This window comes from Rhinoraja longicauda, chromosome 22 (assembly GCF_053455715.1).
Source record: "Rhinoraja longicauda isolate Sanriku21f chromosome 22, sRhiLon1.1, whole genome shotgun sequence".
NCBI classification, from domain to species: domain Eukaryota; kingdom Metazoa; phylum Chordata; class Chondrichthyes; order Rajiformes; family Arhynchobatidae; genus Rhinoraja; species Rhinoraja longicauda.
This window is the reverse complement of record NC_135974.1, coordinates 31,884,458-31,908,257: the sequence shown is the minus strand read 5'-3', so window position 1 is coordinate 31,908,257 and position 23,800 is coordinate 31,884,458. Positions and strand designations below refer to the sequence as shown.

The 23,800-nt window shown below is 47.4% G+C and overlaps 1 protein-coding gene across 1 annotated transcript in view; it reads left to right on the top strand.

Moving 5' to 3' along the window:
• LOC144604533 (extracellular sulfatase Sulf-2-like) overlaps positions 1–23,800 on the top strand; it is a 244,641-nt gene that overhangs the window by 206,005 nt on the left and 14,836 nt on the right. Inside the window, exons 10-19 of the mRNA XM_078419046.1 lie at positions 3,469–3,597; positions 7,773–7,829; positions 7,925–8,051; positions 12,340–12,553; positions 15,592–15,820; positions 17,170–17,266; positions 17,870–17,964; positions 19,467–19,532; positions 20,583–20,755; positions 21,865–22,007. Of these exons, the coding sequence (XP_078275172.1) occupies positions 3,469–3,597; positions 7,773–7,829; positions 7,925–8,051; positions 12,340–12,553; positions 15,592–15,820; positions 17,170–17,266; positions 17,870–17,964; positions 19,467–19,532; positions 20,583–20,755; positions 21,865–22,007 (1,330 nt within the window). The remainder of the gene's footprint in view (positions 1–3,468; positions 3,598–7,772; positions 7,830–7,924; positions 8,052–12,339; positions 12,554–15,591; positions 15,821–17,169; positions 17,267–17,869; positions 17,965–19,466; positions 19,533–20,582; positions 20,756–21,864; positions 22,008–23,800) is intronic.

Genomic DNA, 23,800 nt, shown 5'->3' with positions numbered 1-23,800 from the left:
CATTAAACGATGACAATAGACAAAAAACAAAAAAAAAAGACAGAGAGACTGCCGGTGAGCTGCAGCTGCAGAACACAGCCACGCCCCTTAATGGTATAATCACACATACTGTTCCCCCACAACACTGATTACACTGCGAGAGGCATACCGAACGGCGGGTTTTGCCTACTAAAATGGCTCCTTTGCGTACTACACTTCAGTATAGGCGATTTCAATGGAGTGGTCCATCTTGTTCCTCTAGTATCTTTGGTTGCCAGGACTCAAGTGCCTGAGCTATAGGGAGACGTTGAACAGGCTAGGACGTTATTCCTTGGAGCGCAGGATGAGGGGCGATCTTATAGAGGTGTACAAAATGAGGCCTTCATTTGTAACTTCTAGCACAGCTCTACTCTCAGCACAGACTTCAAAAGATCGTACAAGAATCGAAACTAATGGCAACATAATGAAAGTCAGACGCTAGTTTCACAGAGTGTTGACTTTTGTGGTTTCGTTCCTGTAGATCCTTGAGGACAGGTAAATTCTGGTGATTCCGAGTGAGTAGAGGCAGGATGTAAATTCTGCTGATAGTGGATGAATAAAGGCAGAAGGTTAAATTTGATCGTAATGATTTGAGAGCATTTCAATGGCATTATGACCCTCCCGGGAGGCAGAGAAACAGATTGACGTGAACCATTACGTTTTACACCCAGTTCATTGATCTAGTAAACATAGAAACATAGAAAATAGGTGCAGGAGTAGGCCGTTCGGCCCTTCGAGCCAGCACGGCCATTCAATATGATCATGGCTACCAATCCAGAATCAGTAGCCCTGTTCCGGCTTTCTCCCCTTTTCCCTTGATTCCCTTAGCCATAAGAGCCACACTCAACTCTCTCTCTAGTAATGCATGTGGTGTAAGCGCTTCAGATTCCCTTGCGTTAAAGATAGAAAGTAAGTCACCCAGTCTCTCGTGACCCTGAGTTTAATTGGGCTCACGGGGCGCGATCATGCAGGGCAAAGCAACCTACTGGCACACGCGGACTGCAAACTGCACGTGAAGAATCCCCTAGTCAGCATCTGCAAAAACAGCTTTTGATAAAACGTGAGAGGATGGCTTAATGGATCTTTTAATGTCACGTGTACCAAAGGCACAGTGAAATCTTGGACAATGCAGCTCACCCCTTCCCATGACACACTGGTCAACCTGAGGAGCACCTTCAGCAACAGACTGGTTCCACCAAGATCCAACACAGAACGCCACAGGAGATCCTTCTTCCCTGTGGCTATCAAACTGTACAACTCCTCCCCATTTTGTCATGGGGGGAGACTGCCACCCCCCCCCCCCCCCTCGCCCCCCCTCCCCCCCCCCCCCACAATCTTTACATATCCCCAGTCCTGGCTTTCATTTCATGTTTCGTGTATCTTGTTGTGTTTTATGAATGTTGGCAGACCAATCTCCCTCCTAGGATAAATAGGATCGTATTGGATCGTATTGTAATTACATTTTTGGCATATCGATCAGTGAGCTTATTCCAGTGAGATTATTGAAGGCAATCCCCAATGAAGTACCCCATGCCCACTGAGTCCGTATGCAATGGTCTCCAGATTGTGGCTCCATTTTGCACAGTCCAGGCTGCAGCTGCTCATAAAGGCCCATTGCAGCCGTCACCAATGTTCAGATCTCCGTCGAGCTGTCGTTCTCTCCTCTCCAGGCCAGCCCGTTACCTCTGTCGTTCTCCCCTCTCCAGAGTAACCACGTAGCTCGATTCGCTTCGCTTCCAAAGGAATTTGACTCAGCTTCTCCCGATACACAAATTCTGGAATCACACTCACAGATGCTCCTGTGTCGACTTCCATGCTGACCTGAGCTCCATTCAACTGGACTTGCACGGACACATTCTTTGTCTTCCGGTTTACTAGCTCATTGCTGCAGATGGTGTATATATCGAGAAGCTCTTCCTCTGCCTGCAGTTGATCCACAGAATGCAGCTTACTTGTTGTTGAACCCTTTTTCTGCTTAGCCTTTCGACAAGCTTTCGCTAGGTGTCCCATCTTGTGACACGAGTAACACTCTGCCTTGAAGAACGGACAAGACTGTGCTAGATGTGAGCCCAAACAGCGATAGCATGGCTTTGCCGTCGTCTTGCTACCCTTCCATGGATAACGATTTTCTGACGTCTTTGTCGACTTATCCGTCTTTAGTTTGCTGGACTGCAGCTTGTTCAACTCTTCCGCTGGTTGTCTAGAAGTTGTCCTGACTTCTCTAGAACCCCTTTCTGCCATATCCATTGACAAAGCAGTTTTGCAAGCTGTTTCAAAGGTCAGGTCATACACCGTCATCAGCTTACTTCATATCCGCTCACTTCTCAGTCCACACACGAAGCGGTCTCTTAATGCCCGGTCTTGGAAATTTCCAAAATTACAATGAATTGATAACCTCTTGAGTGTCACGAAAAAATCACTAATATCCTCCTCTGGAAGTTGGCATCTCGTTCCAAAACGATAGCTTTCAGCTATTTCTAAGGGTTTAGGGTCATAATGTTCTGTTAACTCCTTCAGAATATCCTTCAAAGGCGTGTCCTTTGGTTTGGCTGGAGCTAATGAATTATTTACTGTATCATAAACATCGGGACCCATTCCAGTGAGGAAAAATTGCTCTTTTCCTAGTTTGAGTTGCTTCATTCAACCGTCTTGATTCTGCATCAGAAGCGTCTACTTCAGTGATGTTATTTGCAGCAAAAGAACATCTCTAAGCGTTCGATGTACGCACTGAACGTTTCCCGGCTTTGCTGGAATTCACCCAAACTTCCGATATATCCGCCATTTTTGATTTTTATTCTTTTTTTAACAGTCTCACAGAATTCAACTTTGTGACCCGACTTCCAGCTTTCCTTGACACCAAAGGTTATACAACCTTCTCCGTGCCTCTGTAGAATTCCTTATCTACACAAACAAGTAAAGCTGGGGAATCGACGATCCCACTCTCATCGCCAATTTGTGATATCTTGAACTCAAACACAGAACAACAAGTTAACTCACTGCTGACCGAACACATGACTTGCACAGCTGTACTGTGGTTTATTCAATCATTTACAATCCTCCAACCAAAGGTGGCGCTATTACACTTACGAGACCCTGGTTCAATCCTGAACTTGGGTGCTGTCTGTGTGGAGTTTGCATGTCTCCCTGTGACCGCATGGGTTTACTCCGGGTGTTCCGGTTTCCGCCCACACTCCAAGGACGTGCAGGTTCGTAGATTAATTGGCTTCTATAAAATTGACCCTCGTGTGTAGGATGTGAATGGAGGACAACATGGAGCTAGTGCAAACGGGTAATCGATGGGTCGGCGTGGACTCGGTGGGCTGAAGGGCCTGTTTCCATGCAGTATCTCTAAACTCTAAAGCAGATTATTTAGCATCTTCTGTATATCAGAGTGCAAGAATCAATGCAAACTTCAAAGGAAATCGTTGTCTTTTTGTTATTTGTTCCTAGCATTCCTCAACTGGTTTTAAATATAGACCTGGCACCAACGATATTGGACATTGCAGGCTTGGACATTCCAGCTGACATGGATGGCAAGTCGATTCTGAAGCTGCTGGACACTGAGAAACCTGTGAACAGGTACATGAGCCCAGTCTCACTGGTATTAAATAGGTCAAGTCCGGCTTTTTTCCTGGAGAAACAAAGAGCTGCAGATGCTGGTTTAAACAAAAGGACACCAAGTGCTGGAGTAACTCAGCAGGTAAGACAGCATCTCTGGGAAGCTTGGATAAGTGGCGTTTCGGGTCGGTCATTTGTCTGAAGATGGGTGCTGACCCGAAACGCCACCTACCCACATTCTCCACAGGTGCTGTATCTGCTGCACCTGATGCTGTCCCTGGTGCTTACCTGGTGCTTACCTGGTGCTGTACCTGGTGCTTACCTGGTGCTTACCTGGTGCTGCACCTGATCCTGTACCTGGTGCTGTACCTGGTGCTGTACCTGGTGTTTACCTGGTGCTGTACCTGGTGCTGTACCTGGTGCTGTACCTGGTGCTGTACCTGGTGCTGTACCTGGTGCTGTACCTGGTGCTGTACCTGGTGCTGTACCTGGTGCTGTACCTGGTGCTGTACCTGGTGCTGCTCCTGGTGCTGTACCTGGTGTTTACCTGGTGCTGTACCTGGTGCTGCTCCTGGTGCTGCACCTCAATAGTCAATATCAATAGTCGTTTATTTGTCACATACACATAAATGTGTAGTGAAATGAAACATTACCCGCAGTTGAAACAATAAGACCAATAAGAATAATCAATAAAAATGCAATAACACACACAATCATCCACTAACACCAAACAAAAGAAACATCCATCACAGTGAGTCTCCTCCAGTCCCTTCTCACTGTGATGGAAGGCCAAAATGTATTTTCTCTTCCCTGCCGTCTTCTCCCGAGGTCAGGCTGTTGAACTTGCCACGTCGGGGCGGTCGGGGCTCCCGACATTGGAACGCCGCGCCGGACGGTGAAAGGTCCACGGCCAATTCCAGGCCGCTCCGGACGGTGAAAGGTCCGCGGCGGGCCGACCCAAGCCCCGCGATTCGGGGCAGGCGAACACGCTGCCTCTGCCGCTGCCGGAGCTCCCGATGTCGGCCCCCATCCAGGGGCCTGCGGGCTTCCGACGTCCACGCGGCCCGCGCCTCCGGAGACGAGTCGCAGCCGCTCCCGCAGCATCCGCAGGCAACCAGCGCCGCAGGTGGTGAGTCCGGGCCGCGGGCTCTGCGAACCAGAGCCCCAGGTGGTCCCAGGTGCATGGCCGATGGTGGCCGCAACGGGAACGGAGACACGACACAGAAACAAGTTCGTGTCTCCGTTCGGGAGAGAGAATTTTTTACAGTTCCCGTTCCCTCCCACCCCCTCCCCCCCACATAACATACAAACACTACACCATATTAAAACTACAATTCATACAAAAACAACAAAAAACACAAAAGACAGACGGACTGCAGGCAAGCCGCAGCTGCTGTATCCTGTACCTGGTGCTGTACCTGGTGCTGTACCTGGTGCTGCTCCTGGTGCTGTACCTGGTGCTGTACCTGGTGCTGTACCTGGTGCTGTACCTGGTGCTGCTCCTGGTGCTGTACCTGGTGCTGTACCTGGTGCTGTACCTGGTGCTGTACCTGGTGCTGTACCTGGTGCTGTACCTGGTGCTGTACCTGGTGCTGTACCTGGTGCTGTACCTGGTGCTGTACCTGGTGCTGTACCTGGTGCTGTACCTGGTGCTGCACCTGGTGCTGTACCTGGTGCTGTACCTGGTGCTGTACCTGGTGCTGTACCTGGTGCTGTACCTGGTGCTGTACCTGGTGCTGTACCTGGTGCTGTACCTGGTGCTGTACCTGGTGCTGTACCTGGTGCTGTACCTGGTGCTGTACCTAGTAACTCCAGCACTTGGTGTCCTTTTGTTTACTTCTCCCAAAAGTTTCTGACATTGTTCGTGTACCGTTTGCGACCGTTTGCTGTGACCACACCTGCATTACCATGAGAGCCCCTGTTGGAATAGATTGATGAAAATTTATACACTGTGTGGAATTAATTTTGGCAGGATTTTTCTCATTATTTCTAGGGTTCTATTAAATGCTCTTTGTTGTGGCAAGATGGAAAATATGACTTTCGGCTTTACAAAAACCTGAAGGCTACATGGCGTTTATGGTTTTTAATCAGAGAGACAAAATAATGAAAACAGCCCCCAGATGAATAATAATTAGTATCTACGTTTCTTTAGGCCCTTTCAATCGCTTCTTCTGAAGTTAGTTTAATCAACTTTTATTAATATTGCTCCACCTCATGAGATATGCCACGGGAAGGTTAGCTTTGTTGCTTTGGTGTAATTATTTCCAGGAAACTGTGTGTCGGCCGACACTCCACAATTATCACACAGTCAGAAAGGCGAAGAGTTCAAAACTTGATTTACAAACCTGCAGCAACTATTAACAGGAGAACACCAAACGATATCCGACAAACCTGCTCAATCTTTAGTTTTCAGTTTTTAGAGATACAGCGCGGAAAAACAGGCCCTTCGGCCCATCGAGTCCACGCCGACCGGCGATCCCCGCACACTGACGCTACCCAGCACACACTAGGGTCGGTTTCCAATTATACCAAGACCAATGATCCTACAAACCTGAACGTCTTTGGAGTGCGGGAGGAAACCGAAGATCTCGGAGGAAACCCAAGCAGGTGACGGGGAGAACGTACAAACTCCGTACGGGCAAGCTCCCGCAGTCAGGATCAAACCCGGGTTCCTGACCAAGTTGTAACACAGCAACTCAACCGCTGTGCCACCGTGAGGAGAGAGAGTGAGAGAGAGAGAGAGAGGGAGGGAGAGGGAGGGAGAAGAAGGAAGAGTGTGTGAGAGAGAGGGAGGGAGAGAGAGGGAGGGAGAGAGAGTGAGTGAGAGAGAGGGAGGGAGAGTGTGTGAAAGAGAGGGAGGGAGAGAGCGAGTGTGAGAGAGAGGGAGGGAGAGAGAGGGAGGGAGAGAGAGTGAGGGAGAGAGAGGGAGGGAGAGTGTGTGAAAGAGAGGGAGGGAGAGAGCGAGTGTGAGAGAGAGGGAGGGAGAGAGCGAGTGTGAGAGAGAGGGAGGGAGAGAGAGGGAGGGAGAGAGGGAGAAGAAGGAAGAGTGTGTGAGCGAGAGGGAGGGAGAGTGTGAGAGAGAGGGAGGGAGAGAGAAAGAAAGTGTGAGTGTGAATGAGAGAGAGGGAGGGAGAAAGAAAGTGTGAGTGTGAATGAGAGAGAGGGAGGGAGAGAGAGTGAGTGAGTGAGAGAGAGGGAGAGAGAGTGAGTGAGAGAGGGAGGGAGAGGGAGAGTGTGAGGGAGGGAGGGAGAGAGCGAGAGTGAGAGAGAGAGGGAGAGAGAGAGGGAGAGAGAGAGTGTGAGAGAGAGGGAGGGAGAGAGATAGTGTGTGAGAGAGGGAGGGAGAGAGAGAGTGTGAGAGAGGGAGGGAGGGGGAGGAAGGGTGAGTGAGTGAGTGAGAGAGAGGGAGGGAGAGATAGTGTGAGTGAGAGTGAGGGAGGGAGAAAGGGTGAGAGAGAGTGAATGAGAGAGGGGGGAGGGGGAGAGGGAGAGAGTGTGAGAGGGAGAGGGAGGGAGAGACGGAGAGAGAGAGTGAGAGTGAGAGAGAAGTAGAGAGGTGGAGCTGATGCCTCACAGCACCAGGGATGCTGGTTCAATCCTCACCTCAGCTGCTGTCTATGTCGAGTTTGCACGTTCTTTCTGTGAACATGTAGGTTTCGTTCGGGTGCTCCACTTTCCTCCCACATCCCAAATAAATGAGGGTTTGTACAATAATTGGCCTCAGCACATTGCCCCCGGTGTGTAGGGAGTGGATGAGAATGTGGGAGAATGCAGAACTAGTGTGAACAGATGATTGAAACATAGAAGCATAGAACATTGGTGCTGGAGTAGGCCATTCGGCCCTTCGAGCTAGCACCGCCAGTCAATATGATCGTGGCTGATCATCCAAAATCAGTGCCCCTTGATTCTTTTGGCCCTAAGAGCTATATCTAAGTCTCTCTTCAAATACATCCAGTGAATTGGCCTCCACTGCCTTGCATGGCAGAGAAATCCACAGATTCACAACTCTCTGGGTGATGGTCGGCGTGGACACGGTGGGCTGAAGGGCCTTTTGCCAAGCTGCAACTCTCTAAAGTCTAGAAGACCCGTTTCGGTGCTGCATCTCGAAAACTAAACTAAATTGCACAGGCTTCACTGACACCCCGAAACAAAAACGTGCACTCCGTTTACTAATGTTGTCTTTGTGATATTTCCAGGTTCAACTCAAACAAGAAGGCCAAGGTTTGGCGAGATTGCTTTCTGGTGGAGAGAGGGTATGATTATGAATACTTATTTTAACAATAGCCGCACGGGAGATGTTTTTGGTTAAAAAAACACGGTGCTAACAGGGCAGTCTTTGTTTCATCAGCAAACTGCTGCACAAAAGAGAAGACATTAAGACCGTTCAAGAGGAAAACTTCCTCCCTAAATATGAAAGAGTGAAAGACCTTTGTCAGAAAATGGAATACCAGACACCTTGCGAGCAGCTTGGCCAGGTACGAGCCTTCTCTGAAGCCTGCAAACGGTGGCGCTAGCGGTAGAGTTGCTGCCTTACAGCGAATGCAGCGCCGGAGACCCGGGTTCCATCCCGATTTTACGGGCGCTGTCAGTACGGAGTTTGCACGTTCTCCCCGTGACCCTCGTGGGTTTTCTCCGAGATCTTCGGTTTCCTCCCACACTCCAAAGACGTACAGGGTTTGTAGGTTAATTGGCATGGTAAATGTTTTTTAAAAATTGTCCCTAGTGGGTATAGGATAGTGTAAATGTGCGGGAATCGCTGGTCGGCGCGGACCCGGTGGGCCGAAGGGCCTGTTTCTGCGCTGTATCTCTAAACGAAACTAATAGATCAGTAAACCCCAATCATAGAGGTAACCTTCTACAAAGCAAAAATCCTGATTAATCCTCTAACTTGTGCAATTACCGTGATTATGTGAATTTCAAATGAAAGGCTAATAATATGTAATCACTGTGGCTCCATTTAAACCATTTGGAATGTGGATGGATATGAATATGGAAGGTAGAGGATTTGAACTGAGAGGAAAAGAGGAATATTGTTAGAAGCATGAGAAAGAGTAAAATGAGTCAGCTTACAACCTCTCATTTCATTACATGTAAAATTCTTACTGGATTGGACAGGCTAGATGCGGGAAAAATGTTCCCGATGTTGGGGGGAGTCCAGAACCAGGGGTCACAGTTTAAGAATAAGGGGTAGGCCATTTAGGACTGAGATCAGGAAAAACTTTTTCAGCCAGAGAGTTGTCAATCTGTGGAATTCTCTGCCGCAGAAGGCAGTGGGGGCCAATTCACTGGATGTTTTCAAGAGAGAGTTAGATAGAGCTCTTAGCGCTAAAGGTAATCAAGGGGTATGGGGAGAAAGCAGGAACAAGGGTACTGATTTTGGATGATCAGCCATGATCATATTGAATGACGGAGCTGGCTCAAAGGGCCGAATGGCCTCCTCCTGCACCTGCTTTCTATGTTTCTATGTTTCAAGTAACTCCTGCGTTCCCTCTCTCCCTGCCCTTCCCCGCCTTAGTTCTGCTAGTTCCACGGTGTACATCCATATACCCCTTCGTTATCACCTTTTCCACAACCAACAATGACCCATTGTGAGCTCCATCTTTCCTTGGTCATCGGTGCTGGCTCTGATTTGTTCTGAACCTTTAAATTCCCTCCCCCTGACTCTCGCTCGGTCTGAAGAAGGGTTTCAACCCGAAACGTCGCCTATTCCTTTTCTCCAGAGATGCTGCCTGACCCGATGAGTTACTTCAGCGTTTTGAGTCTAATATCAGAGCGAAAGGTTAGACCACAGAGCTGGCAACTATTGTTGCATCCCCTCTCTCTCCATCCCTCCCCACCATAGTCGTTGTACTAGTTTCAATGTTGTCCTGGTGAGTCTCGTTGTCTGTAACGCGTTTTCACCTAGCCCACAGCTAACAATGGCCTGTTTCCTTTATCATCGTCACTTTTTTTGGCGTGTCTCTTGTTCATTTATTCCTTACCTCTCTATATCACCGTCTATATCTCTCGTTTCCCCTTTCCCCGGACTCTCAGTCCGAAGAAGGGTCTCGACCCAAAACGTCCCCTGTTCCTTTGCTCCAGAGATGCTGCCCGTCCCGCTGGGTTACTCCAGCACTTCGTGTCTATCTTTGATTTAAACCAGCGTCTGCGGTTCCTTCCTACACAAAGAGTTAGCATTGTCAGGTCAGGTATTACGCCACGATTTAAACTGCAGAACAGTGTGTAAGAATATGCTCTTTGGGATTTGGAGCTTATTTCGGGTATGACCCATTTTATTTTGTCAATTTACATTGAATGCTTTTGAACGTGGCATTTGCTTTCAATCCAGTACTTTAGGATTTATAAATATTGAATACCAGACGGGAAATCTGAAGATTAAACAGTACTCTGTCACATTGTTAATAAAAAAAATGTCAGGAGAGTCTTCTGGCTTAGACAGGATTAAATCAGCCTTGGTTTATCTCATTGAGCACCGTTAACAATTGGCAGATTGAATGAAGGCCACCTCATTTCATCTGACTGGATTGGATTTGAACTCCGTTTAAAGTAAGCTCTAAAATACACGGCAGCACAATAATTATTATTCGTTGCCCTTCACACACATACTCACACAGCAACGGCTGGCCTAGCCCGTAGAACACAATGCAGGATATGAATAGTCTCCTCAGACCACACGCACATTTAAAAGGTAATGTGGCGCAGCGGTAGAGCGACTGCCTTGCAACCCCAGGGACCCGGGTTCGATCCCGACTCCGGGTGCGGTCTGTACGGAGTTTTGTACGTTCTCCACGTGCCCACGTGGGATTTCTTCGGGTGCTCCGGTTTCCTCCCACACTCCAAAGAAGCGCAGGTTTGTAGGTTAATTGGCTTTGGTAAATCTGTAAATTGTCCCCACGTGTGTGTAGGATAGTGCTAGTGTACGGGGTGATCGCTGGTCCGCTGGACTTGGTAGGCCGAAGGGCCTGTTACCGCGCTGTACCTCTAAACTAAACCAAACTAAACCAACATGTCCCGTGAATGCCCCGTCTCTCGTCTCCGACTGCCAACGCTGCTCATTGCTCCATTTGGAATGAAACATTGTACAATCCACAGGAAGTCGCCACCCTCATGAACCTCTGGCCTTTGACACAGGAATTATTGAATTTCTGTCAGTTTTGATCCGAGTTGTTTCCCTCAAAGCCAAAGGGAAATATTCTGGCAGTATTTTGTACCCATGGTGGCCTACCAAGTACACATGATTCAGTACAGACCGCAGGAAGAACATGTACAAATCAACGCAAGCTTAGAAACATAGAAACAGAGAAAATAGGTGCAGGAGTAGGCCATTCGGCCCTTCGAGCCTGCACCGCCATTCAATATGATCATGGCTGATCATCCAACTCAGTAACCTGTACCTGCCTTCTCTCCATACCCCCTGATCCCTTTAGCCACAAGGGCCACATCTAACTCCCTCTTAAATATAGCCAATGAACTGGCCTCAACTACCTTCTGTGGCAGAGAATTCCACAGACTCACCACTCTCTGTGTGAAGAAATGTTTTCTCATCTCGGTCCTAAAAGACTTCCCCCTTATCCTTAAGCTGTGACCCCTGGTTCTGGACTTCCCCAACATCGGGAACAATCTTCCCGCATCTAGCCTCTCCAACCCCTTAAGAATTTTATATGTTTCTATAAGATCCCCCCTCAGTCTTCTAAATTCCAGCGAGTATAAGCCTATAAGCTTAATCATGTGCAGGCAGAAACAATGTATTTGAAGAACTATTGGTTGCATTTTGCATGCGTGTGGAGGATGTTCACAACAAACAATCATCGTGAATGCTAAGTAAGAATTCTTCAAAGTTATACACTTAAGAGACAATGAATATCAAAATCGCTAAGCTTCCGAATCGCAATGTTTTCAGTGTCAAATTGACATCCCCTGTTAATGGTATTGAACAAAAGTTGAGCATCCTTCTTGTTACATTGAAGATTAAAATGGCATATCACTTGAATATTACATTTCGAGTGCACTTTGTTGTTTCAAAGAGTAATTTGCTGTTTACAGTCCAATGTGTGAGAGAATGTAGATATATGACTGGGCACAAGTTCAGTTAAAACCATCCTCGGGTATTTCAGTCCATTGGCTTCAGACGATATGCTTTGGAGTGATCTGGTGCAGGCTTGTTGCCTTTGGCTTTTTATATTCAGCCCCATATCTGAGGAAGGATGTGCTGGCATTGGAGAGGGTCCAGAGGAAGTTTACGAGAACGATCCCAGGAATGACGTATGATGAGTGTTTGGGCCTGTACTCGCTGGAGTTTAGATGGTTGAGGGGGGACCTCATTGAAGCGTACAGAATAGTGAAAGGCCTGGATAGAGTGGATGCTGAGAGGATGTTCCCACTCGTGGGAGAGTCTAGGACCAGAGGACAAAGATTCAGAATAAAAGGACGCACCTATAGAAAGGAGATGAGGAGGAATTTCTTTAAGTCAGAGGGTGGAATTCATTACTGCAGATGGCTGTGGAGGCCAAGCCATGGGGTATTTTGAAGGCGGAGATTGACAGATTCGTGATTATGGGTGACAGGGGTTATGGGGAGAAGGCAGGGGAATGGGGTTGAGAGCGAAACATAGATCAGCCATGATAGAATGGCGGAGTAGACTCGACGGGCTGAATGGCCTAATTCTGTTCCTACGGCACCAAAAATGGCGGCTCCAACGTGTGTGATGTATGTAAAAAGAACTGTGCGGTTGCGTACGTGACCAATGAAGTTTATTGTTTCCAGAAATGGCAGTGTGTGGAGGATGTCACGGGGAAGCTACGTTTGCACAAGTGCAAGAGGGCGGCGGAGGCTGCAACCACCGACAAGAAGAGCTCTGGCCGACTGCAGTCCAAGTACCACCACGCAGATGGGCGAGACTGCCACTGCAAGCAAACCGGGTACAAAATGAGCCCGGCCGCCCGGCAGAAACAGAAACAGAAACTACTCTCCAAGAGAAGTAAGCAACAAGCTAACATCCTAACAAGCACCCGCAGATGCTGGCTTACACCACAGATAGACAACTGGACAATTCATCCTGTCACAACTAGAGAGCAGTCCTGAACTACCATCTACCCCATTGGTGACCAAAGATACCAGGGGAACAAGATGGACCACTCCGTTGAAATCACCTATACTGAAGTGTAGTACGCAAAGGAGCGTAACGGCCGCCATTTTAGTAGGCAAAACCCGCCGTTCGTTATGCCTCTCGCAGTGTAATCAGTGTTTTGGGGGAACAGTATGTGTGATGATACCATTAAAATCTAGAATATATCTCATCTATCAATGCACAGATTTTTGTTATTTTTCTGCAAGTTTCTGTCTACTAAAATGGCGCCTGCCTTGGCGTACTACAGTTTTTAGGGTCGAGTGGTCTATCTTGCTCCTCTAGTATCTTTGTTGGTGGCCCTCGGACTATCTTTCTTCACACTTTACTGGCTTTACTTTGCACTAAACGTTATTCCCTTTCTCATGTATCTGTACACCGTTTAGTTTAGATTATCGTCCCGTGTACCGAGGTACAGTGAAAAGCTTTCAGAGTCATAGAGTGATACATTGTGGAAACAGGCCCTTCGGCCCAACTTGCCGACGCCGGCCAACATGTCCCATCTGCACTGGACCCACCTGCCTGCGTTTGGTCCATATCCCTCCAAACCTGTCCTATTCATGTACCTGTCCAACTGTGTCTTAAACTTTGGGATAGTCCCAGCCTCAACTACCTCCTCTGGCAGGTAACTACCTGGCTTTTGTTGCGTGCTGTCCAGTCACCAGAAAGACAATCCACGATTACAATCGAGCTACTTACAATGTGTAGATAAATGTAACACTGTAAATGGCTTGATTGTAATCATGTATTGTCTTTCCGCTGACTGGTTAGCACGCAACAAATGCTTTTCACTGTACACATGACAATAAACTAAACTAAACTAGACACAACCACTGGAGTAACTCAGCGGGTCAGGCAGCAACTCTGGAGAACATGGATAGGTGACATTTCGGGTCAGGACACTTCTTCAGGCTAAGCATTTTCGTCAGGCTAAGCATGCTCTTACGGTCCTTAAGCAGAACATGACCATTGTTCACGAGCATGAGTTTAGTTTATTGTCACCTGTACCGAGGTACAGTGAAAAGCTTTTGTTGCAGAAAGACAGTGCTTCATTACAGCCAGAAAGTACAATCTCTGGGGGAGTAAAATGGCAATGTTGGCCGAAAAATAAAAATGATACATTGTGAATGCATTATCTAGTTTAAGTTAGTTGAGTTCTATTTCAGTTTAAAAATAGATCAGCCATGATCAATAGGGCGGCACGGTGGCGCAGCGGTAGAGTTGCTGCCTTACAGCGAATGCAACGCCGGAGACTCAGGTTCGATCCTGACTACGGGCGCCGTCTGTACGGAGTTTGTACGTTCTCCCCGTGACCTGCGTGGGTTTTCTCCGAGATCTTCGGTTTCCTCCCACTCTCCAAAGACGTGCAGGTATGTAGGTTAATTGACTTGGTGAATGTAAAAAAATTGTCCCTAGTGTGTGTAGGATAGTGTTAATGTGCGGGGATCGCTGGGCGGCGCGGAATCGGTGGGCCGAAGGGCCTGTTTCCGCGCTGTATCTCTAAATCTAAAAAACCTAAAAATCTCAGCCATGATCGAAGGGCTAATTCTGCTCCTATGTCTTATGGACTTAAGTTTAAAGATACATCATGGCAACAGGCCCTTCAGCCCACCAGGTCCACGCCGACCATCGATCACTGGTTCACACTGGTTCTATGCTATCCCACTTTCTCATCCATTCCCTACACACCAGGGGCAATTTACAGAGGGGCAGATTAACCTACAAACCCGCACGTCTTTAGAATGGGGAGAAAACCGGAGTACCCAGCGGAAAAACACATGATCCCAGGGAGAACATGTAAACTCCACACAAACAGCACCCGAGGTCGGGATCGAACCGGGATCTCTGGCACCGTGAGGAAGCGGCTCCACCAGCTGCCACTACAGTGCCACCCTTTGATGGATGAACACAGTCCTTCACTTTGGGTTCAGTTTTGCTGCTTTCTAGTGACACCTAGAGGTTTCCTTGTGAAAGGGCAACATTCATTCGTCATTTATCAGAACAGAGAAAGGTTTTCAAGAATTATTTATCAGGACATCTTTTTTTTTTAAAGCCTTAAATAGCAGCCCTTCCTCGAAACGAGGGTCGTACATCCAAGGATGTAATGCTGGGGCTTTATAAGGCGCTGGTCAGGCCCCATCTGGAGTATTGTAAGCAGTCATTTTTGGGCTCCATATCTGAGGAAGGATGTGCCAGTGCTACAGAGAGTCCAGAGGAGGTTGACGAGAATGATCCCAGGAATGAGTAGGTTAACATATGATGAGCATTTGACGGCACTGGGCCTGTACCTTGCTAGAGTTTGGTAGGATGAGGGGGGACCTCATAGAAAATTGCCAAATAGTGAAAGACCTGGACAGAGTGGATGTGGAGAGGATGTTTCCCTCAGTGGGAGAGTCTTGGACCAGAGGTCACAGCCTCAGAATTAAAGGATGTTCCTTTAGGAAGATGAGGAGGAATTTCTATCGTCAGAGGGTGGTGAATCTGTGCAATTCATTGCCACAGAAGGCTGTGGAGGCCAAGTCAGTGGGTATTTTTACGGCAGAGATAGATGGATTCTTGATTTGTACGGGTGCTGGAGATTACGGGGAGAAGGCAGGAGAATGGGGTTAGGAGAGAGAGACAGAGCAGCCATGATTGAATGGCGGAGTAGACCGAATGGGCTAATTCTGGTCCTATCACCTATTTGGACAGGAGGCCTCGTGACGTGTAGATGGAGTCAATGGAAGGGAGGTTGGTTTGTGTGACCGTCTGGGCTGCGTCCACAATTCTCCGCAGTTTCCCACGATCTTGGATGAAGCACACATTGCAGAGGTTGGCGAGGGTTGTTGGGGACGTACCGACAGCGCATCCTTCAGCAAAGTCTCATCAATACTTTTACGCTTTGGTTTCAGAATTTAAGCAAAGCTACATACGCAACAGGTCAATTCGTTCCGTGTCCATCGAGCTGGAGGGGGAGGTTTATGACCTGGATCTGGACGACGGCTTCCACCCAGTTGTGCCGAAGAACATGACCAAGCGGCATGACCTGGTGGACGAGGAAGAAGAAAATATGGGGGAAAGCAGTGGCACCGGCAATAGCAACGAGCTAATCGTGCCCGCCTCCATCAAAGTCACGCACAAGTAAGCTGCCACAACATTCCCTCTTTACTTATCAGTACGACTATTTCACATTTATGTATTTCTTAACACAGAACAGTACAGCAGAGGAACAGACCGTTCGGCCCACAATATCTGTGCCAAACATGAAGCCAAGGCCAATGTGGCATCCTTTTTCACACAAAGGGTGGTGGGTGTATGGAACGGGCTGCCAGAGGTGATAGATGAGGCTGGGACTATCCCAACATTTAAGAAACAGTGAGACAGGTCCATGGATAGGTTTGGAGGGATATGGACCAAATGCGGGCATGTGGGACTAGTGTAGCTGGGACATGTTGGTCGGTGATGCAGCGGTAGAGTCGCTGCCTTACGGCGCCAGAGACCCGGGTTCAATCCCGACTACGGGTGCTGCCTGTACGGAGTTTGTACATTCTCCCCGTGACCGCTTTGTTTTTCTCTGGGTGCTCCGGATTCCTCCCACACTCCAAAGACGTACAGGTTTGTAGGTTAATTGGCTTGGTAAAATTGTAAATTGTACACTAGCATGTAGGATAGTGCTAGTGTATGGGGATCACAGGTCGGCGCAGACTCTGTGGGCCTGTTTCTGTGCTGAATCTCTAAACTACGGCAATGCTACTGCCTATCTTAGAACTAACATAATCAATGCACTATAATATCAATGCATGGATGAGTGGTGAACTTATAGAGGAGTATAATATCATGAGGGGAATAGATCTGGTAGATGCACAGAGTCTCTTGCCCAGAGTAGGTGAATCGAGGACCAGAGGACATAGGTTTAAGGTGAATGGGGAAAAGATTTAATTGGAATCTGAGGGGTAACTTTTTCACACAAAGGGTGGTGGGTGTATGGAACGGGCTGCCAGAGGTGATAGATGAGGCTGGGACTATCCCAACATTTAAGAAACAGTGAGACAGGTCCATGGATAGGTTTGGGGGGATATGGACCAAATGCAGGCATGTGGAACTAGTGTAGCTGGGACATGTTGGTCGGTGTGGGCAAGTTAGGCCGAAGGGCCTGTTTCCACACTGTATCTCTCTATGACTATGAAGGGCCCGTTTCCACACTGTATCACTCTATGACTCTATGAAGGGCCTGTTTCCACACTGTATCACTCTATGACTCTATGAAGGGCCTGTTTCCACACTGTATCACTCTATGACTCTATGAAGGGCCTGTTTCCACACTGTATCTCTCTATGACTATGAAGGGCCCGTTTCCACACTGTATCTCTCTATGACTCTATGAAGGGCCTGTTTCCACACTGTATCACTCTATGACTCTATGAAGGGCCTGTTTCCACACTGTATCACTCTATGACTCTATGACAAATAACTGTTCTGGTTTGTTATAGGTGCTTCATATTGGCTAATGACACTGTCCACTGTGAAGATGATTTGTACAAATCACTTCAAGCGTGGAAGGATCACAAATTACACATTGACCACGAGGTGAGTAATAGAGAAATAAGTGGCAACTTAGGGCACTTTGAAATTTACCAGTCTCAACATGAATAGGGAAGTTCGGCACAAAAAGCTGGAGCAACTCAGTGGGTTAGACAACACCTCTGGAGAAAAGGAATAGGTGATGGTTTGGGTCGAGACCCTTCTTCAGACTAAGAATCGTGGAAAGAGGAAACGAGAGAAGTAGATGGAGATATAGAACAAATGAATAAAAGATATGCAGAAATGTAACGATGATAAATGTGGGCCAGGTGAAAACGAATTACTGACAATGAGACTCAACAAGACGACTGAATCTGGTATGACTCGGGTGGGGGAGGGATGGGGAGAGAGGGGGTGCAAGGGTTACTTGTAGTTAGAGAAATCAATATTAATTCCATTGGGTTGTAAGCTGCTTTGATTAGCTGAAGAATGTAATGTTTCAATTTCTTAATTGTGTTCCAGACACGATATATTATTTTAAATGCAATAGATAGAAATGTATCGCGACCTTTCACGCACAGTGCGGTTTGCAATCTGCACCGCACGAAAGCTTGATCTTGGTGGTTTAATGCTAGAAGCGGCTAATCCTCACTTAACCTTTATCCTCAGATTGAAACTCTCCAGACCAAGATAAAGAATTTACGAGAGGTCAGGGGTCACCTGAAAAAAAAGAGACCTGAAGAATGTGACTGTTCGAGGATGAGGTTTGTTGTGGAATCACTTGTGTCACTGGGTTAGTCGGCTTTGCGTACACCAAAGGGTGGCACGGTGGCGCAGCAGTAGAGTTGCTGCCTTACAGCGAATGCAGCGCCGGAGACCCGGGTTCGATCCCGACTACGAGGTGCTGTCCGTACGGAGTTTGTACGTTCTCCCCATGACCCACGTGAGGTTTCTCCGAGATCTTCAGTTTCCTCCCACACTCCAAAGACGTACAGGTTTGTAGGTTAATTGGCTTGGTAAATGTAAAAATTGTCCCTAGTGGGTATAGGATAGTGTTAATGTGCGGGGATCGAAAAGAGCCTGTATCTCTAAACTAAACCAATGCTCAAGTAGGCTGCCCAAGCATGCTCAATTAACGAGACATTTTGAACAATTCCTGGCTTTCTATTTTCCATTAATATTTGTGGCATGCGACTTTCATTTAATACGTCCCCCACTTGTGTTATTTTAATGGGTGCTTTTGACTGGCGTCACCTGACATTATACAGTTAAGAGTTAAATAAAGCTCTAGGGGCTAGTGGAATCAAGGGATATGGGGAGAAGGCAGGCACGGGTTACTGATTGTGGATAATCAGTCATGATCATAATGAATGGCAAATTGAAGGGCCAAATGGCCTCCTCCTGCACCTATTTTCTAAGAGTACAAAGATGACGGCCAAAGCTACCGAGACGTGTGAAGAGTTGGCCCGATTTGGCAACCTTTCATCGTTGCCATTGAGAATGTGCTCCAGTCATTTCCGATGAGTTCATCACATGAGAATGTTTACCGAGTCCCTTAAGTTTAGTTTAGTTTAGTTTAGAGATACAGCGTGGAAATAGGCCCTTCGGCCCACTGATTCCTCGCCAACCAGCGATCACCCCGCACACTAGTTCTCCGCACTAGGGACAATTTACAGAAGCCAATTAACCTCCAAACCTGTACGTCTTTGCAGTGTGGGTGGAAACCGGAGCACCCGGAGAAAACCCACGTGGGTCATGGGGAGAACGTACAAACTCCGCACAGACAGCGCCCGTAGTCAGGATCGAACCCGGGTCTCTGACACTGTAAGGCAGCAACTCTACCGCTGCGCCACCGTGCCACTCCTTATTGTGATGTGTATTTTGGTGTTTTTTTTTAAAGTACATTGGCAGTTTACATAATCCTGTAGCAACCTGTGCACTAACTGTGGGTACGCATGTACCGATCATTTGATTTCTGGTGAAGGATAAGAAAAAATACAACTTTGCAGATTAAGGCTGACTTTATTAAATTGGTGTGTCGGGGTGGAGAAATGCGTTTAGAAGATTGTGCAAATGGAAGGTCCCAGAGCTTGGAGATTATACCTACGTCACTCTCCCTAGCATCCATAGCCTCAGTATATATTTTTGTGCGTGCATTTTGTGGGGATAAAGTTGCTGATAATCTTACAAACTGCAACTAGCCATTGAAATCCTTATTCACATTGCCTGTTAAATATGTCTCTGTCATCCTGTTTCTCTTCCATAGTTTTCCCTCGAAGCATAAAGGGATGAAAGGAAAACTCAAGCACAAAGGAGCTAATCATCCCTTCAAGTAAGCTCATTTGCCATAGAAGCAGAATTAGGCCGTTCGGCCCATCGAGTCTATTCTGCCATTCAATCATGGCTGGCCTATCTTTCCCCCTCAACCCCATTCTCCTGGTCTTTCAGTCTGAAGAAGGGTACCGACCTAAAACGTCACCCATCCTTTTTTCTCCAGAGATGCTGCCTGAGTTACTCCAGCACTTTGTGTCTATCTTCGTTATAAACCAGCACCTGCCGTTCCTTTCTACCCATTCTCCCACCTTCTCCAAATAACCTTTGACAACCTTACTAATTGAGAACCTGTCAATCTCCACTTTAAAAATACTTTAAAAGTTCGCTATTAACTCAGTAACTAAGATGACCAAAACACCCAGTGATAATTTGCAGAATGTCAATAGTGACCCAATTCAAACTCACTCCTTTGCTGTAAGCGCAGAGATTTGCCTATATCGTATCTTCATCTTTATGGTCTTTGCATGAGTAAAGATCTCGCAATGAGCACTGCCTTAAATGGACCAGGTTCTCCCAAACCCAGCAGATGAGAAGGGCAAGAGACGTTTAAACCAGCATCTGCAGTTCCTTCCGACACAAGGTTTAGAGGTATATGGGCCATACGCGGGGCAAATGGGACTAGCTCTAATGGGGCATCTTGGTCAGCATGGACAAGTTGGGCCGAATTCCATGTATGACTCCAACACAGACACTAAATGCTAGAGTAACTCAGCAGGTCAGGCAACATCTCTGGAGAACAGGAATGAGTGACGTTTCGGGACGGGACCATCATCAGACTGACTCCTTGTTTCTACTGTGACTCCACGATTACTTGATTACTTAGGCTGTCCTAATAGCCATGAATGAGTGACTAAGATGAGGCTGTCCTAATGAGTGACTACTTAGGCTGTCCAAATAGCCACAATATTAGCCCAAAATAATGAATGCTATAATGAAACGTAAAATTAAGTTAACTGCGCTGATAAATTTGGTGAGCAATTAGAAGTCATGCATCAAAGGGTTTAGAATAAGCCAAGCTTTTGACTCTGCTTCTGTTGTTTACTCGTAGGAAAGGAGGCCAGGATAAAAATGAGAACGCCTGGATATTTAAGGACGAAAGGAAAAAAAAGAAGATGCGAAAAATGCTGAAGAGGCTGAGGAATAATGACACATGCAGCATGCCCGGCCTCACCTGCTTCACCCACGACAACCAGCACTGGCAGTCACCCCCATTTTGGACATGTAAGAGTACAGGGCAGTGGGGCATTATCGTATACATTATAACCTGTGGCAGAGTGGTGGCACGGCAGTAGAGTTGCTGCCCGTACAGCACTGGTAGCGCCGGAGACCCGGGTTTGATCCCGACTGTGGGTGCTGTTTGTACGGAGTTTGTACGTTCTCCCTGTGACCGCGTGGGTTTTCTCTGAGATCATCGGTTTTCTCCCACACTCCAAAGACGTACAGGTTTGTAGGTTAATTGGCTTGGGTTTGTCTCCTTGGTATAAGTGTAAATTGTCCCCAGTGTGTGTAGGCTTGAGCTAATGTGTGGGGAACATATAGTTCGACTTATTTGTACTCGATTTGAAGAAATCCTACCTTGTGAACAACTGACAATTAGCCGGTCTAACATACAAACTCCCTTATTAAGAATAAGGGGTAGGCCATTTAGGATTAAGAATAAGGGGTAGGTCATTTAGGATTAAGAATAAGGGGTAGGCCATTTAGGATTAAGAATAAGGGGTAGGCCATTTAGGATTAAGAATAAGGGGTAGGCCATTTAGGATTAAGAATAAGGGGTAGGCCATTTAGGATTAAGAATAAGGGGTAGTGCCATTTAGGATTAAGAATAAGGGGTAGGCCATTTAGGATTGAGAATAAGGGGTGGGCCATTTAGGATTAAGAATAAGGGGTAGGCCATTTAGGACTGAGATGAGGAAAAACCTTTTCACCCAGAGAGTTGTGAATCTGTGGAATTCCCTGCCACATAAGGCAGTGGAGGCCAATTCACTGGATGTTTTCAAGAGAGAGTTCGATCTAGCTCTTAGGGCTAATGGAATCGCAGGATATGGGGAGAAAGCAGGAATGGGGTACTGATTTTGGATGATCCATGATCATATTGAATGGCGGTGCTGGCTCGAAGGGCCGAGTGGCCTACTCCTGCACCGATTTTCCATGTTTCTATGATTAGGCTGAATAAACGTTACCGTGGCAACACAAAAGTCGGCAGACGCTGAGATCCTGAGATCCTGTTTTCGATGTTTCCATGTTTCTAACTCAATGGGTGTGATTCTTCACTGGTATCTGGGAACTGGCTGGCATCTTTTTGCTCATCAATCTGATCTCTGTTCTAGTGGGACCGTTCTGTGCGTGTACCAGTGCAAATAACAACACCTACTGGTGTCTGAGAACATTCAATGAGACCCACAACTTCCTCTTCTGTGAGTTTGCCACTGGATTCCTGGAGTATTTTGATCTCAACACAGACCCATACCAGGTAAGGCTCACCATCAGCTCGCAGGAGGGTGCCGAACAGCACTGCGATGTGTTATCGACCTGGGCGGCACGGTGGCGCAACGGTAGAGTTGCTGCCTCACAGCGCCAGAGACCCAGGTTCGATCCTGACCAAGGGTGCTGTCTGTACGGAGTTTGTACGTTCTCCCTGTGACCGCGTGGGTTTTTTTCTCCGGGTGCTCCCCCGCTCCAAAGACGTACAGCTTTGTCGGCTTACACACAAAATGCTGGAGCAACTCAGCGGGTCAGGCAGCGTCTCTGGAGAGAAGGAATGGGTGACGTTTCGGGTCGAGTCCCTTCTTCAGTCTGACACTCCTCCCCCCTCAATCTTCTAAATTCCAGGCAGAAGGCTGGAGAATGGGGTTAGGAGGGAGAGATAGATCAGCCATGATTGAATGGCAGAGTAGACTTGATGGGCTGAATGGCCTGATTCTGCTGCTAACACTTATGAAGCTATGATCAATTGCCAGAAAATCGGTGGCTGGCCTGCACTTTGCTCAGAAATGGAAAATATAAGCCGAAAGTAAATACACACACATGCTTGTATATAAAAAACAAAGAATAATAGTGTATCAGGTATCACAAAATGCTGGAGTAACTCAGCAGGTCAGGCAGCATCTAGGAGAGTGGGAATGGGTGACGTTTCGGGTCGAGACCCTTCTTCAGTCTGACACGAAGCGTCACCCATTCCTTCTCTCCAGAGACGCTGCCTGACCTGCTGAGTTACTCCAGCATTTTGTGTCTCCCTTCGATTTAAACCTGCATCTGCAGTTTTTTTCCTACAGCTTTGTAGGCTAACTGGCTTCGGTAAATTGTCCCTAGTGTGTCGGATACAACTAGTGTACGGGTGGCCATTGGTCGTCAAAGACTCAGTGGGCCGAAGGGCCTGTTTCTACGCTGTATCGCTAAACTAAACTGAACTAAGCTATGTTTGCTAAATAACAAGCTTACAAGAACACAAAGTGCTGGAGTAATTTAGCAGCTCAGGCAGCAAGCATCTAGAGGACAATAGACAATAGACAATAGGTGCAGGAGGAGGCCATTCGGCCCTTCGAGCCAGCACCGCCATTCAATGTGATCATGGCTGATCATTCACAATCAGTACCCCGTTCCTGCCTTCTCCCCATACCCACTGACTCCTCTATCCTTAAGAGCTCTATCCAGCTCTCTCTCTTGAATGCATTCAGAGAATTGGCCTCCACTGCCTTCTGAGGCAGAGAATTCCACAGATTCACAACTCTCTGACTGAAAAAGTTTTTCCTCATCTCAGTTCTAAATGGCCTACCCCTTATTCTTAAACTGTGGCCCCTTGTTCTGGACTCCCCCAACATTGGGAACATGTTTCCTGCCTCTAACGTGTCCAACCCCTTAATAATCTTATACGTTTCGATAAGATCTCCTCTCATCCTTCTAAATTCCAGTGTATACAAGCCTAGTCGCTCCAGTCTTTCAACATATGACAGTCCCGCCATTCCGGGAATTAACCTAGTAAACCTACGCTGCACGCCCTCAATAGCAAGAATATCCTTGGACATGGGTAGGTCATGAGTTGGAAGGAACTGCAGGTGCTGGTTTACACCGAAGATAGACACAAAATGCTGGAGTAACTCTGCGGGAAAGGCAGCCTCTCTGGATAGAAGGAATGGGTGACGTTTCGGGTCGAGACCCTTCTTCAGACTGAGTGCGCAGATTGGAGGAACAGCACCTCATATTTCATTTAGGCAGCTTACACCCCAGCGGTATGAATACTGACCTCTAACTTCAAGTACCCCTTGC